This window comes from Pelodiscus sinensis, chromosome 3 (assembly GCF_052426305.1).
Source record: "Pelodiscus sinensis isolate ZL-2025 chromosome 3, ASM5242630v1, whole genome shotgun sequence".
In the NCBI taxonomy this organism is placed as follows: domain Eukaryota; kingdom Metazoa; phylum Chordata; order Testudines; family Trionychidae; genus Pelodiscus; species Pelodiscus sinensis.
The window spans coordinates 85,822,060-85,839,057 of record NC_143054.1 but is presented as its reverse complement, the minus strand read 5'-3'; the positions used below and the strand labels follow the sequence as shown (position 1 = coordinate 85,839,057).

The 16,998-nt window shown below is 42.1% G+C and overlaps 1 protein-coding gene across 2 annotated transcripts in view; it reads left to right on the top strand.

The window, feature by feature from the left end:
- The first annotated feature begins 4,517 nt into the window (after positions 1 to 4,517).
- Positions 4,518 to 16,998, top strand: part of ROS1 (ROS proto-oncogene 1, receptor tyrosine kinase) — a 103,244-nt gene continuing 90,763 nt past the window's right edge. Inside the window, exons 1-7 of one of the 2 annotated variants that reach the window (XM_075924045.2) lie at positions 4,518 to 4,854; positions 7,856 to 7,906; positions 10,160 to 10,219; positions 11,022 to 11,048; positions 12,404 to 12,464; positions 14,776 to 14,924; positions 15,848 to 15,986. In XM_075924045.2, coding sequence (XP_075780160.2) covers positions 4,732 to 4,854; positions 7,856 to 7,906; positions 10,160 to 10,219; positions 11,022 to 11,048; positions 12,404 to 12,464; positions 14,776 to 14,924; positions 15,848 to 15,986 — 610 coding nt within the window. In that variant the 5' untranslated portion in view covers positions 4,518 to 4,731. The remainder of the gene's footprint in view (positions 4,855 to 7,855; positions 7,907 to 10,159; positions 10,220 to 11,021; positions 11,049 to 12,403; positions 12,465 to 14,775; positions 14,925 to 15,847; positions 15,987 to 16,998) is intronic. The other variant, XM_075924044.2, reaches the window with a different exon arrangement.

The following is a 16,998-nucleotide window of genomic DNA, read 5'->3' as shown; positions in this document are numbered from 1 at the left end:
GGCTAGGAATGGTGATCCACAGCCAACAGGTGCTTTAAATGGCCGTATCTGCAGAGGCACAGGTTAATAAGCACTGGCAGAAGCCACATCCGACTTATTGTCCACCGGAATTTAATGCAACTTATGTGCATTACATTTAAGTATAAAAGAAAAAATGCAACTCAGTGTGAAGAAGAAAGTCTATGTTGGGCATTAACAAGGTATGCAAAGTCAGGTGTCATTTCTGTTGTTGCAATGCGGAGCACTGCTGCAAGGTGGTTATCAGTGATAGAATATCTGTTCTTAGATTTATTGAATTTCATCACAGAAAATATCTGCTCACAGATGGTCCGAACAACACAAGCATCTTTTGGGCATGAACCTTGATCTTCGGAAAGCTTTGTTCATTGAGAGTTGCATAAAATTCCAGAAGTGGCGTTGATTAGAATTGCTCTGCAAGCATGGCATAACTCTGCAAGTCAATAAGCTCAATTTGGAGGTCACTTGGAGCATTGTCCACCACATCTGTGAAAGGAGAGGAGAACAAAGCCATGCCCCCCACTTCTAACTTATTGCCTGGCAGCTGCCCAGCAGGCACAAGGCCTCTGAACAGATGCAGTTGAAAGGGCTCACGCCTCCTGGGCAGCTCCCGGCAATGGGCCAGTGGGACTCAGAGCTGTGAGCCCTTTCAATTGCTTCTGTTTAAAAGGCTTACACCTGCTGGGTGTGGCTGTCAGGCAATGCAGCCGCCCAGCAGGTGAGCCCTTTAAATAGAGGCAGCTGAAAAGGCTCACATCTCTGGCTTCCTAACAACTCATTAGAGGCTGAGGGAGCTGCAAGCCCTTTTAAGTACTTTTATTTAAAGGTCTTTCCAGCACCTGGCAGGCAACCCTAGCCACTTGGGGAACACAAGAGTCCTTTAAAGAGAAACAGCTGAAAGGGCTTGCAGCTCCCCATGCCTCTAGCACATTGCCCGAGACGCAGGTTCCCTTTGAGCTGTTTCTGTTTAAAGGTCTCTCCTGTTCCCCTGGGCTCCCCATGGCGCTAGAGCGTTGCCAGACTGAGAGCCCTTTCAGCTGTTTCTATTTAAAGGGCTTGTGCCTCCCCTACAGTTGCTAGACAAGGTGTGGGGAAGACAGGAGCCCTTTAAACAGAAGCAGTTTGAAGGGCTCATGCCCCTCTCCTGTTCCGAGGCAACAAGCTAGGGGGCAGGGCCTGAAAGTGTGTTGCGGGCTGGTTCCAGCCTGCTGAGAGACTTTTGCCCACCCCTGACCTAATATCATAGGGCACAGGACTGAGACCGGGACTCCTAGGTGCCACCACAATACAAATAATTAATAATGTATTAGTATGTAAGAATCACCTCAGATAAGCAAATCTAAATATATTCTGGTCTTATCTTTTTTTATGGACTTAGATGCAACTGGCCACCTGTAGACTATATCCTGAGGGCAGGGGTGTGTATAGAATTTGACTGCTTTTGTACGGGCAGGTTCTGGGCCCCTGCCAAAGCCCCAGAGGAGTTTGTGTTCCCAACGCAGCCCTGGGGCCAGAGGAGTTCTATGTGCTTGCCGATTACTGGCAGGACCCATGACTCTGCTTGCATTGGGCCTCCCCTCACTTTGTCCATGGCCCTGCTTGAGGTACCTCTTGAAAGGTACCTCAGCACTGCGGTATATTGAAAACTATATTAAAACTACAAGATGTACCCGGTGTTGCTTGAGTCCTTAACTCATTTTCGTTTTTTTGAAAGTGAAATGAAAATGTACTTACTACATTTAAATCATTGCTCTGGGGTGGGGTTAGGGTTGAGGGGTTACCCCTGGGACAGAGGACTACCCCAGTCCTCTCTCACTGCAGCAGCTTGGAGCCAGGTGAAAAGCACCTCTCCATGGCTGCTGCAGCTGTAGCAGGAACAGCCATGGAAGGTGTGCATGTCCCTCAGCTGGGGCAGGTCCAAGTTCATCTGCCCCCTGCATTCCTCAGCCAGAGTGAGGAATGCAGCAAACTGTGCACTTTCCCCTTGCTAGCTGACAAAGAGGAACAGCCTGCAATGTTCCCATACAAATGGTGGGGGTGAGTTTTAGGCCCCCTGCCCAGCTGATAGGTGCCTAGGAGGTGGGAGGTTCAGAGCTGGGGCAGTTCCAGAGGGAGGTAGGGGGTGGTGCAGCCAGTCCTTTTCTCCTGCCTGGTGATTCTGTTTCTTTTCTGTGTGGTTTTATGAGAAGCAATCCCATTCCTGGCACAACCAAACCCTTATATTCCTTTAAGTTATGATAAGAGGAAGCTGCATACCAAATTTGCTGGTTCTCACTATTACCATTTAGGAGGAGTTCTTCACAGGCACATGAACAAACAGACACAAACTTTCTCAAATATATACAGGTTGGATCTCTCTTATCTGGCACCCTTAGAACCAGACTGATCCCGGATGAGGAATTTACCAGACAACGGGAGGTCCCCTGACACCAGCCCCTCAGCCTGCTGCCCCTCCCTGCTGCCAGCTCCTTTAGTCAGGCTGGGCTGTCTGCAGGCCAGCCCCAGCTCCAGCTCCGCTGCTAGCTCACCAGGCAGCTACAGCCGCACTGCTGAACAGCATGTTGCCTTGGGTTGCTGCAGCCCCAGTCCCACTTGGAGTGGCACCTGGCCAGCATCCCCTCTCGGGCTGCTGCAGCCACAGTCCTGGCCCTGCTGCCAGGTGGCAGGCAACCCCCATCACACTGCTGCTACCACCACTGCCACACAGGCTGCTGCAGCCCTGCCACCTCCCAGGCTGACATGGCCCGGCCAGGCTTCCCCTCCTGGGCTGCTGTGGTCCCGGCCCTTCTGCTGGGCAGCAGACAATCCTGATTACACTCTGCCTAGGCTGCTGCAGCCCCACTACTAGAAAACTCCTGGGGCTATACTGGGCTCCCAGCTGCTGGCCCTCCTGCCCCAGGGAGCTCTCATCCAGGAACAACTGTGGTCATGCTGGACCACGGATGTTGCCGGACGAGAGAATCCCGGATTTGGGAGATGCAACCTGTAGTAGATTATAAACTATCACTCTAGATGCAAGACAGGGGGCTCTGCAGAGAAGTGTGTGGGATGTGGTCCTACCAGGAGCAGTCAGTCTGCAAAGAGCAGCAAAGAGCTTGGTCAGGGAACTTGCTTTTCTCTAGGAAGCTTTGAGTCTCTCTATTTTGGGGTTTTTGCATATGTGGCTTCTGCAGTCAAACAGTAAAGCAGGGCTGTATTTCAAGCCCCCGGCAGAGTATTTTATACTTTATATCTAACTTCTTGGTGTGTATATGGCAAACGTAACAATCAACAGCTTGACCAATGCTGAGGACTTTGAAGCGGCACGAGAGGATTGCAGAGCTGCTCCAGGGTCAGGCTGGGAGGAGCTGCGGAAGGGAAGGAGTGAGCTGTGTTCCACAAAGGGCTTCACTTGGCACATTCAGATACTTTGTTTCTTTTTAAATTGAATATTTTGGCCCTGATTTTGGTCTGGGCATCACCAGTCTTCTCTGGTGTCGTGGACACAAAGTTACAAATACAATTACACCAATTTAGGTGCTTGACTAACAGATTGTGCTTGATTATTTTCAAATTAATTAATGTCTACACAGATGATATTGCAGGGATAATGAATTGCATATGGAGTTTTATACCCTACAGTTACTGGAGGTCATTTTAGAAAATAGAACTTTCTACATTTTAATGTCTGTTGATCTCCCTTAGAATGTTTTAAAGCAAGCTACTCAGGAAAGGTTTGTGTCTTTGGGCTTGTCCACATATAGGCTTGTGTCAGTTTAATTCAACTGGTTTAGTTAATTCTGGATAAATCCCTGTGTGGCTAAGCCTATATTTATCTGGGTTAAATTAAATATTTCAGTTTAGTTTATATATGTCCTAATATATTTAAGAGAGACCAAAATAAGGCACTTTCTAATGGAAATAAGTGTCCATTCAGCCTTTTGCAACAGTACATAATCACAGCTTAAGTTAAACTGGTGAAACTCGGCGGATAGACAAGCCCTTTGTATGTGTTTGCAAAGTACCTAGCAAAATGTTTGGTGAGGCTTCCTTTTGCTACCAAATATAGATATTTTAAAAACAGTGATAATTACAACATCAATACTTTTAAAATTTAATTGGATCAGTAGACAATCTATTGTCATTACATGCACAACCCAACCAAACTTTTCAACACAGATGAGTTTTGGGTTTATATGTGACATCATGTATCATATTTGGAAACAGTTATTGAAAATAGTCTTAGCTATCATGGTTGTGCTGGCCAGTGTGGATTATTTGTTAAAGATGTTTTAAGTCATTCTTCACAACCCCAGTGAGCACAGCTGTGTTACCTCAAGCCATTTTTAAAAACAGTGCTTAAAAATGGTTTTTCTCATAAGAGAAAATATAAACAGGGCTCCTCTTTCTCTCTCTTATGTTCTTCCGCTTTCATCATAATACATTGATAAGATCACTTCACGTAGTTTTTCTTTTCACTTCAGTGATAAGGAGTCATGCGACCTTTTGGTCGGCACCTTTGTCTGAGTGGTTTAATAAGAAACTATTGAATAGATGTTGCACAATTTCAAGTAATCCAGGAAGCCCCAAAGTCATAGAATGGATGGATTATAAAGAAGGATTTTACTAACATTGAAATGCAGTTTTCTATCTGGCATCTAGAATCCAAGGAATCTGTAAGACTTGAAACAAGAAAAGTAGAAGACTGCCTGAGGAAAAGAAGTAGCTCAAGTTATGAGGAACATTAATTTGTGGAAGCCTAAGCTACTCACTCTTCTTTCTGTTTACTGCCTATGGATTTCTACAGTATATTGTACTTTCTTGATTAACTGTCAGAATTTATGTACAAGTGGCCTGGTAAGTTTTGTAAAAACTATTCTTAACTTTTAGTTATATGATGGTTGTTACCACAGTTAACTATTTCTAATGAAAACTGCTTTTTTTGAAATTGTGTGTAAAGACTTATGTTGACAAAACGGGGGTCTAAAATGATGTTTTAAAAATTGAGTTTGCAGTGGAGAAGGATATTGTACTTATTAAAGGGAAACCCCAGTTAATCATACCCCATTTGAATTTTATTTCTCTTTTGTTACAATGACATCAGATTATTATAACTTGAAAAGACTACAGGAAAAAATAACAGCTACTTATTTTAGTTTTTTTTTTTATTGATTGTCTAATGTACACCTTTTACTGTAAAATTAGCTAGCCGGTAGACCTTCTAAGTGGATGGGTCTTTCGCACAGCAACATGGAAGAATAAAACATTTTAAAAATTGGAAAATGTAATTGTAAACATCACAGCAATTGGCAGGGGACTCTAAAACTTTCAAATTGTTGGTGTCTCTTTAAGTAGGAGAGTGGGTTGTTGTATCTTTAATCTTATGTTTTCATAGTGTTCCTTTGGGTAGTGAAGTGGAATTTATTTGTTTTCCTTCTGTTGATGCATAAAGATGATAAGCCCAGTTGCTTACTGAAAACTGATCAATAATTATGCTTCAAATTTTATTGTTATTTGGCTTGTAGTATGTCAATAGATCTTGTCTAGAAGACCATGTTCTTGTGCTCTGTAGAAGTGACTTTGTGTGTTTTCTGGCTAATTAGCTCTGTCAGTAATACTGAAAAACATACTGATTATGGACATGAAATGTACAAGATGGATGTACCAGGTACACAGTCTTATTAAAATGTCCAATCTTTAAAACCTGTTCCAGATGCATACAAGAACCCTGGAAGCAGTGAAAGGATTACTCATCTTTCTTGCAACAGGCTTAAGATGTAGTAGTATCCCTAACAAGGATTCTTTGATTCATAGGCTACTATTTCTCTGTCTGCCAGGGGGTACTTGATTCCCCACTTCAGGCCCTGCCCACACTCCTTCCATTCCCCCAAACCCTTACCCTGCTTCTTCCCAACCCTGCTCCACCTCCACCCTGTGGATGAGCACAGGGCTGCTAGTGTGCAAGAGGTGCAAGGGGGAGAGGAGGGCAGGAGAGGAGCTTGCGCTGGTCGGTGCTATGCACCCATTAATTTTTCCCTGAGGCTGTCCAGCCCCAGAGCACCCACAGAGTTGGTGCCTATGATTCACTCTTCATAGTAACTTCAAAAGCCAAACATTTGACATCCATATTCAATATGTAACTTTGGGTATGTCTACACTAGCTCGTTAATTCTAGCTAGGTAGGCAAATTAGGCGACCGGAGTTGTAAATGAAGCCCAGGATTTAAATATCCCGGGCTTTATTTGCATGTTACAGTCCGGTCACCATTTTGAAATTTCACTAACCCGAACTCACTGCCGCGTGTCTACACGCGGCAGTGAAACGTTAATTCGAACTAAGTCCTTAGTTTGAATTAACTGTTACTCCTCGTGGAATATTTCAATCCCGGGCTTCATTTGCAACTCTAGTCGCCTCATTTGCCTACCTAGCTCGAATTAATGAGCTACTGTAGACATACCCTTAGAAATATTATGACAGAGACCGAAATGAGAAAAAGCCATCCTCGAAGCAGTTCAAAGCTTCCATTTCCCCTCAGTCCAAAGGTAACCTGTGTGACCACACCTGCTGTGGCACTGATTTGCATCAGGCAGAGGTTCTTAACCATTGCCACACTATATACCTTTTATTCTGCAAATTCTAATGCATGTTCAACTTTTCTTATGAGAGTAGCACCATGCTTAGGGGTCAGCACATGTCATAAGTGTTTGTAAGATCACAGCCCATGACCCCACATTGAGCTACTCAAGGCTGGTTTGAGCCATTCCACAATCAATTACACTTCTAAAAGGTTGCCTGATCTTGTACACTTCCACCAAGGTGCTCTGGGAATAGGAACCATAGATCTGAAGCACTTTTCATACCAGAAGAGAATCAGTTTTCACATGGCCAGATACAGCCATTTCAGGAGGAAGCCAGAGGAAAAGCATTTAATTTAAAGAAACAAAATCTGAAATGTGCACTTTGAAAGTCATACTCTGTTGGACTTGTGCCATTTGTGCCCCAGGTTTGTTTTTTATGCCTTTATTATTGGCTCAGTAAATCTGAATAAATTGGAGAGGGCTCAGAGAAGAACCATAGGAATGATTAAAGGACTGGAAAATGTGCTTTATAGGAGCTCAATCTATGTAGCTTAGCAAAGAGAAGGTTAATCACAGTCTATAAATATCGACACAGGGAATAGGAATTTGATAGTGGAATCCTTAGTTTAGCAGACAACGGTATAGCAAGACCCAGTAGCTAAAAGTTGAAGATAGGCCAATTCAGACTGAAAATAAGGCATAAAAAAGGTTAAAAGTGAAGGTATTTAACGAGAAATAGCTGTGTTAGTCTGATCTTGGTAAAACAAAACAAAAAAACCAGTCATGTAGCACTTTAAAGATTAACAGGATGGTTTATTATGGTCTGCCCCGCCTAATAAACCATCTTGTTAGTCTTTAAAGTGCTACATAACATTTTTTTTTGTATTTAACGAGTGGAACAATTTACAGAATGTCGTGGTAGATCACTAGCAATTTTTCAATGAAGACTGGATGTTCTTTTAAGAACGGTGGAGTAGTTCAAAAGAAATTATTTTGGGGAAGCTCTGTGGCCTACAGGAAGTCACTAGATCATCATCCTATTTCCTTTTGGCCTTAAAATCTATGACTCGGGAGATAAAGGGCCAACTATATCCCCGAGATAACTTAATTGGCTCCATCTGACTCCATCCACTTCCATGTCTTAAGCAAATAAGAAGCACAATTTCCACAATAATTTTAAAAGTTTCATTTGATCCGGAAAAAACCTGAAGTGAAGTGCTGCTTTTTTCCATAGAGAAGTACTGAATATCTAAACTCAAAATATACTTTTTCATTTACAGGAAGGAGAGCTTGGCAATAATGCTTGCAATGTTAGTGACATCAGTGGAGCCGTGAGTAATGGTTTGCATTGTTACTGTTTCCTGCTGTATAGATAACGAGGGTGCAGTGGTCACATTAACTGATTGCCAGTACGGTGGATCATATTAAGACATCATGTAAATGGGTGCAACTCCACTGCTACCAGAGAAGCTACACCTAATTATTGCAGGCCTGAATTTGGCCCGTTTTCTTAAACAGGCATGTAGTTTTGTAAAAAAACAAAAAAAGAGTGAATCTGCCATAATGGGGCACAAGTCTTGATTTAGGCTTTTATTTCAAGTCAGTGTCTAAAAAAAGTTCAGATTGAAGAAATATTTGAGATCATTTGGGTGTGTGTCAGAGTCAGTGCTCCCATGAGTAGGATGGCCATATTTCCTAAAGGTCAAATGGGACAGTCCAGGGCTCATCCAAGCAGCGGGGTTGGTTACAGCCTGGAGCTGAGCTCCCACCCCCCTCAGCTCCATGTCCCATGCTGTCTGGAGCTGGGGCTGACCTCTCCCCGAGTTCCATGCCACCTAGGACTGGGGCTGACCCTCCAGCTTACCCAGCTCCGTGTTGTCAAGGTCTTCGGCTGAGCGCCTGAGCCCTGTGCTGACTATGGCTGGGGCTGACCCACCCAAGCTCTGTGTTGCCCATGGCTGGGATTGGGGATTGAGTGCCCAAAATCAGTGCTTTCTTCCACCCCAGCATTCTTCCATGCCCTGCCACGGGTTGTGCTGACTCTTTCGTCCCATTTGCTCTTGCCAGTTCAGTTCACAAGAGCAAATGGGACAAATAGTCATTTTTATCAAAGAAGTCGGGATGGCTAGGACAGAACTTGAAAAAGGGCACTGTCCCAACCAAAATGGGATGTATGGGCCTCCTATCCCCGAGAGGCACAAAATTGTTACTATTGCACTCTGAGTAGTCCAGTAAATTTAAAATAACACCCATTTTATTTTCTCATACATTTAACAGGGAGCAAACTAAAATTACAGTCTTACAAGTTAGTGTGTTAGCCCTGGAATTATAAATGATTGGGTTTATGCTGGAGATCGCTACAGGTTAACACAAACTTTTGATGGTGTGATTTTTGGAAGAAGCAGCAGCCTTCAGGAGAGGTTCCCTTAGAGAGCCTGGATATCTAACACAATTATCCTGATAGCCAAAGGCCCCTTGAAGGCTCACTCTCACTTATTTGCTAGATACAATCATCAGTGTTATTCACAATCTTTAGTGAAGTACATTCTGTGTGTAACTGGCCTTGGTGTATATATATAAGTAGCTAGACTGTCACAGTGCTTACTGGTCCATGCAGCACTTCCCCCATGCTTGTCTTACGTGTCTTTACTCTGATCAAGAATTGCCAATTATCATGATTTTCTTATGGTTTATCATATTTGGTGATTTTCATAAAGCCCCAGCTCTTGGAGTCAAGTGATTATGAGAGAACGTCAACTTTTTTTTTTTAAAGAAAATTTGTAAACCTCCTGGAAGCAGAGAAAAGACTGAAATGTAATTAACACAATAACAAAACCAGAAGATAAAAATCCAACATGCATTATTATTTTTCATATCTCATGATGATTTTTGGAGGGTCCATTTTTGAATGTTTGGAGCTATTTATTGAAAACGTGCTTGTTCTCTCTACCAGAAAGTCAAGAGTAGATGTAGGAGGACTCCTTGCTCCACCTGGCCAGATCCAAGAAAGATCCTCACAATGGGAGTAAATTAATTAATTTTGCCCTTGCCCTTTCCAGAGCAAGAGAGTAACTGGGGCTCCCATGGCAAAAATTCATTGTTTACTTTGTTTCTGAAGCTTTGTAGCAGGTACCATCTCTCAGAACAGAGTGTAAAACTGTGGTCTAAACCAAAATGATAGAGCTGCACACCAGCCATGACAGTACCCTCAGTCAGGACGTTTCTGTCAAGGACCTGTCTCGAAGTGGCTGTGTGGATCACTCACACAGACATCTATGTTTTGTCATTATATTAATTTTTAGGGGAAACTTTCAGGAGTTTTATCTATATAGACTGCATAACCATAGTGTTAAAGCATCACACAATCTTAAATATATTTATTTTCATGAGGTAGAGAAACGTTGTAACACCATTTTATACAAGGGGGATGGATGCGTAGAAAGGCTGCATGACTTGCCAAAGATTATATCAGAAGTCTGGGGCAGAGCAAGAAATTGAATTTAGGTTTCCCATATTAGCATCCTAACCACTAGACCATCCTTCCTCCTTGTTTGTCTGATTGCCACCCTATCTCTGTCTTTCAGTGTGCACAGGGATGTCAATTTTGGAATACAACAGTGCAAAAAAGTTGCCCATTGCAATGTGTAAGTAGTGTATTAGTCATGGTTTCATTTCCTATGCTTTGCTTTTTACCTGTTAAATTATCCAAAAGTATTATACCAAATCAACCTTTTATAATTAAAAATGTATTAGCCATAATTTGTTTTTCATGAAGTTTATATGTTTTCTTTTGGAATATGTAACATCATATTGTTAATTCAGAAGTTTAATTTACTTGCCTTACCTGTAGCACTGGTTATCAATAACCAAATGGCTTTTATCACTCATTAGTTCAGAAGTCTTTAAAATAAGATTACAATAACCTGGGAATCACAAGTTCTTGGCATGGGAGTACTGTCACAATACAAACCCACGATATGTCTGCCACAATGTGAACACTAACATTCAGTGAAAATTAAACTCCCTTGCTTGGTTTTCAGTATGTCAGAATTGTTCATGTTCAACACTTTTCTGCACCAGACCCCTTTATTCCCCAATCTTTACAATATATGTCATCACCACGTTTCCTGCTGTAACCAGTAGTATCCGGACATGAACCACAAGTTCTGGGACAATTGGCAGGGAAATGTTTGAAGTCACTTTCCCTCTAAGAGGAACTGGGTCCCTTTCTTGAGAAATCTGGAGCTCATTCAGACTTGGCATAATTCAAAAGCTGGCGTTCCAGTTTTGAATGTGGATTTTCTTCATTTATCACTGAAAAGTTTTTTGCCGTGTACTCTGTGCATAAGAAATGTCTGATGAGTTGATACTAGTTTACTTGGAATATCGGGCCACTCAGAATTATATTCCTACTAAGCTTGTCTCTTATGGTTTGCTTCTCTACAGAATCAGACTTACATCAGAGCATGTGAGGTAAGTGAAATGCCAATAAGACCAGATTAAACATTTTGAAATAACTTCAGTTGACCCATCTGATTGAAACACAATTTAGATATCCAGAATTATAAATCCAGGTGACTGATTGTGTTGTGCAAACCCTGAGCATGACATCGCTGTATTCCTGTTAAAAGTATAAGATACACAGTGTATATTGACCTAGAAGTGAAGCTTGAATGTAGATGTCTGGATGAGGTTTGCAGACAGGAGCATAGATTGTCTTTATTTTTAAGCCGGTGAAAGAGAAAGGATGGTCTGATGGCTAAAGATTGGACTGTGGCTAAAGAGAGTTGAGTTCTATTCTTGGCTATGTCACAGAGTGCCTATGTGATTTTTGGGCAATATGTTAATCTCTGTGGGCCTCAGTGTCCCTGCTGTAAAATGGGTTAATAGTTTTCTTTTTGAATGAGGTGTACAGCTAGTTCGGATTAGAAGCCTAATCCGAACTAGCTAGTCCGTGCTGCGTGTAGCCGCGCGGCACGGGGTCCGAACTAGCTGGCATTTAAAAACGGCGCCGGCCGGCTTCATGCAAATGAAGCCCGGGAAATTCAAATCCCGGGCTTCATTTGCAACTGCGGATGACTACATTACCCCCGCTAGTTCGAACTAGCGGGGTAGTGTAGACATACCCTTACAGTGAGACTCAGTTCCTATGCACCAAAGTCACTTTTAAAAGTAGGCTTAGGATTGCCTGCCATGGGGCATTTTTGAAAGTATTATCATTTAGTCTCTGTGCTTCAGTTCAATGGAGCTAGTAAGGCTTTTTTGTCTGTATTCTCTATTTAGATGGTAAGCTCTTTGGGAGTAGGGACTGTTTTTTACTGTGAGTATGTTCAGTGTTGGTTGCATGGGGGCTCTAGGGCTGGTTAAGACCTAGACACAACTTATAACACAGATAATAAAAAAAAGTTAGATGTTAAATGTCTTTTTAAAAAAGCTTCTAATACAGCATATTGGCTAAGAGCAGGAAGCATTGGTGGGAAATATGTGAAGCAAGCATGGATGGGCTCAATGCTTAGGGCTTTTCATCAGTAATAGATTAAACAGGCCATATCCTGCTTCCCTTCCTCGATTATTCTCACATATGTATTTGTCCCCAGAACTGTGGGTTGCAGCAGGCAGGCTATATAGAGAATATAGAGCCTGATCCAATGCCCATTGAAGTTAACGGAAAGACTGCCATTGATGCCAATAGATTTTTGGAATGAGTAACCATGTCAATATTTTAAAAACGAGTGTAACTATTTTCTGTGGTATTCCTGTGTTTGGATGCTTTCAAGAACACATCTCATTGAACCAAAATTAACTGGTGAGCTCTATGTCTTATGCAGAGAGTTTCCTGTAAATTTGGCTGCAGCTGTGCAGAGGAGGCTTATGGTGCTGAAGTACAAGGTAAGCACAGACCTAATGTGGTGCAGTAACCCAAGCAAGGTGTGTTGAATTCATTTCTAGGGATATTGTTTTGCTTTTGTTATCCTTATTTTCTTTGAACATCTCCAGAAACATCTTGTTCCTTTTCTGTTTTCTACACGGCTATTGTAGCTTAAAAGTAGCAATGGCTGCTCTCTCATAAAAAAGTTTTTCTTCCAGGAACTTGAGAATTTTTGGATATAAATGTGGCATTTATGGTAGGATTTTCAAATGCACTCAGGTATGGCCTACTCTGCTTGTGTTGAAGTCAAGGGTGAACTGTGGGAGCAGTTAGGCCAATGCACAATGCATTTGAGTCCCACCCTGAGTGATCTACCTAAGGATGCTGGAATAATGAGCATACTGGGGTGCAGAGAGCCAGTGAACCAAGCTGTAAATCCTATATATGAAGAAAACACTTCATGCCAAGGGATGATCACCCTGAGTTCCAGCACCTGTGGATCTGTCCAGGCCCTCTGACGGGGAAGCGGGAACAAAGGGGGCCGTTGCTCCCAAGCCTGGCATTTCAAAAGGGCCCTTGGTGGCAGCAATGGCAAACTGAGGCCTTTTAATTGCTGTCGGAGCCCCATGTGGTGCACTTTGGGTGGCCCTTTGGGCTGCCTGAGGAGGTGGAGGTGCAGGATGCTTCAGGCAGGATTGGGGAGGGGCGTGTCATGTGTTGTGTGCACCCTTCCTAGAGTGCAGAGCCAGCCAGGCTGTCAGTTCCCCTGGATCTTCCCTATCTGACTGGAAAAAATACAGATTTCCATTCAGAAGAGCTTTATAATAAAAGCTTTGCTGAGCTCCACATTATAACCAAATATATATATCTATATTCCGATCTATATTCCGGTGTTAGTGTGCTGCTCACTGCTTTGAGAACTTGGTCCCTCACATTCCGTTTTTAAAGCAAGCATATGTATACTGATTGTTGATGACCCCAGGGGAAGATGTTTTATCTATTGTTGCACAGCAAACCCATGCTTTGACTGAATGGAAATATATTAAAAGGCAAGACTGAACAGGTACATTATACTTTGGGCCCTATGACTGTCAAAGCTGGTCTCTGACAAGATGTCAGAGAGCAAGTTCCACAACTGATTGTGTTTGTCTGAAATGTTTTGCTGTCCGCTCTATGGAGCGGTAAATTGGAGGAGGGTGATGAGAGGAGGCTATAAGCATGAATGTCCCAGATCAGATCTTACTAGCTATGACAGGACATAAGGAGGTAGCCATATTTACATGGTTCTAATTTACAGTACAATTCTGGCATTCCACAAACGTGTATAGACCGAAACAGCCTTGATTTCACTGAAGGACTAGGGACTTCATTTAAATCAAAGCAAACCAAAAAAATTAAGAAAGCAGATCCAGTTTTCTCACAGATAGTAATTTTATCACAGTTGCAAAATTCCAAATAGAATGGAATCAACATTTTAAGAGGGAGATGTCCTATTCTTTATTCCCTGTCTAGTTTTTATAATTCCTGTTATTTATAAGTTCATTATTTGACAGGTCTTTTAGTCATGATCTTCCATGTGATTATTTAAATATTGGTCCCCAGTTCAGCAAAGCATTAAGCATTTGCTTACCTTGTGTAGTTCAACAGAACACTTCATTAGGACTAGACAACGTGCTTAAAATTAAACACCGGCTTTGCTGCTCTGCTGTATTGGGGATGGATATTTTTAAAGCATGTATTTTAATTTTGAGCACAGGAGTAATGCCACTGAATCACGTATGTGACTGCACATGTGCTTAACAATAAGCACATGCATTTGTGTTTTAATGGAAGGGGTTCTCCTTCAAAGATTTACCCATCACTGAGTGGAGAAGGAAGTGAGGACAGTGAAGAGATGGATAAATCTCCCAAAGCTGACATTTAAGGGATATAGTTTAACATAACAGGCTAGATTCACTGCTAACTTAGATGGGTACATTTCCATTAATTTCATTCTAGCTCCCACTATGAGTTTGGCCCAGTTAATATGACTGTATCAATTATTTTATAACATTATTGTGGTTCTTTCGGTAACTGTTTTCCTGATATGCATGTTTGCCATATTTTTATCGGCTTCACAACTGCTGAATGTGCCAGGTCCCTGGAGCAAGATGCACATTACTTTTACTCAATGTACTAGGTGTGTCACCAACAAAGTGTATTCCAGTGTAACATCCAATCCTTCAGAGAGTGCTGCTGCATTCTCTTGCTGCCTAGAAGCTGCCACAAAATACCACAGTGAGAAGGTTAATCACTTAAACCCTGTTTGTTTTATTGGTTGTCTCCCTTCAGGTTATTTGAACACACCTACAGCACCATTTGCATCTTCCATTGGAAGCCACAATATGACACTAAGATGGAAGTCGGCTAATATCTCTGGCGTGACATACATTATTCAGTGGAAGTACAATCAACTCCCTGGAGACTGGAGGTATACTGAGGTAAGGGAGGACAAAATATTTCCCACTTACTTTTTTTAAAAATTAACCTGTTAATAAAACAATGTATTCTAAGTCACAATCAAATCATGTTTCAATTGAGAAGGTATCCTTCACCCCCTCTTCTCGCCTATTCTGTATTTCATAAAACAGTTGCCACATTTCACATTAGAAGTGGCTGCATTTAAGTGGTGAATGCCATGGGTCTTGTGTACAATATGTTAAGATTGTAAAGCACTTTGAAATTCTTAATGTATTTTAGCTAAGTTGGCAGTGGATTACTGGGAGTGTTTTTCTGTTGGTTTTTGTTCTTGGATTTATTTGGGTAAACGTCTGTTATGTTCAGTTTAAGTATATTTGTTAGGTACCCAGAAGCCTTTGGGTGTGACAAAAAAATAAAATTTACCAATGTTAGTATATTTACTATTTTAGCTTTTATTTCCTTAAAATTATAATGGTGTTTAAAATTATTTTAGACTGGAAATTAAAAGGTTTCTAACAATCAGAGAAGTGAGGTTCTGAAACAGTAGGCATAGTGGGGAGACACAACCTAACTAGTTTTAAAATGAAATTTGATAAATGTAGGAACAGGATTCTATTTTGGATTGCCTGCAATATAAGGACATTTGATCTGATCAAAGAGAACTCTTCCAGTCGTATGTCTTATCTTCCTAATATTGTGTTCCATCCATCCAATATTTGGTAGTGGGTTTTGAAGAAAAGAGTAAAGGAGTAATTGGTACCTAATGCCTGGGGAAACGGAATCACCTAGAACTTGTTCTGCTTTATAAGGGATACTTGTTAGGTCTGTGATATCCTAATATGTACATTTTGTTTTATATAGTCACCTTAGGCTAGACTGAGATCTTATAAAATAACTCCAGATAGATGAACAGTGATAATGATATCTATATGTATTGATCTAGGTAATATCTGAGCATTCGTACACAGTGGGTAACCTTCAACCCTTCACACAGTATGTGTTTCGAGTAGTTTGGATCATCACATCTCAGATACAGCTCTATTCTCTGTCTAGTCCCAGTTACCGGACACATGCATTTGGAGGTAATTTAAACTTTTTGATCACAGCTTCAAGGACAGTGCTAAAAAATGTTGCTTTCTTTTGATGTCTAAAGCCAAAAATTACTTACCATTGACTTTCATATTGACAGCCATACTATTTAGACCAATGGTCAATTAAGCCCAGTATCTTGTCCAAGGCAGCTGACAACCTTGCCAGACCCCTAGGCAAAGTAGGAGGCCCAGCTCTGTGCTCCTGGAAGGGGGGAGCATCATGTGGAAGGGGCTGGGCTGAGGCAGCCAGCCCTCAGGATCATCCAGAGTGTGCCACGTTGCAGTCCCTCTGTTCCCTCTAGGCAGCCCTCAGTGCTACCTGGAGTGTGTCACGAGGGGCTCTGGTAGCAACGTAAAGGGCCCAGGACTCTGGCTACCACCACTGCTGCAGTAGTTGCATCCACGAGGCCCAGGCCCTTTTGAACTGCCAGGCCCCGTGGCAGTTGCCCTGTTTCCCCTCCCACACCACCAATCTTGTTTCTGACAATGGCCCGTGCTAGAAGCTTCAGAGGGATTGAAGAGAACAGGGTAATTTTGAGTAATCCATCGCCTGTCATGTTGACCCCCTGAGGTCTCTTCCAACACTAATCTTCTGTGATTCATCTATCCCAGCCTCTGACCATTGGAGGTTTAGGGAGACCCAGACTATGGGTCTGAGTTCTGATCAACATATCCTTCATGAACTTACCTAAGTCTGTTTTGAACCCAGCTATACCTTTGCCTTTCCCAATATCCCTTGTGGATGAGCTCCACAGGTCGACCATGTATGAAGAAGTACTTTCCTTTTGTTTGTTTTAAACCTGCTGCATATTCATTTCAATAGCAGAAGAAAACAGCAATGGCTGAAGTGAAATGCCTTTTTTTTACTTCAGTTTTTATTCAGAAGGTTAACAGTGATTGGTCTGTTCATCTGTGAACTGGTGTGGGATCTGTAGGATCTGGATTGGATGATCATCTGTGTACATGGTGTAGGATCTAGGCTAAAATAGGGGAAGAACAAGTT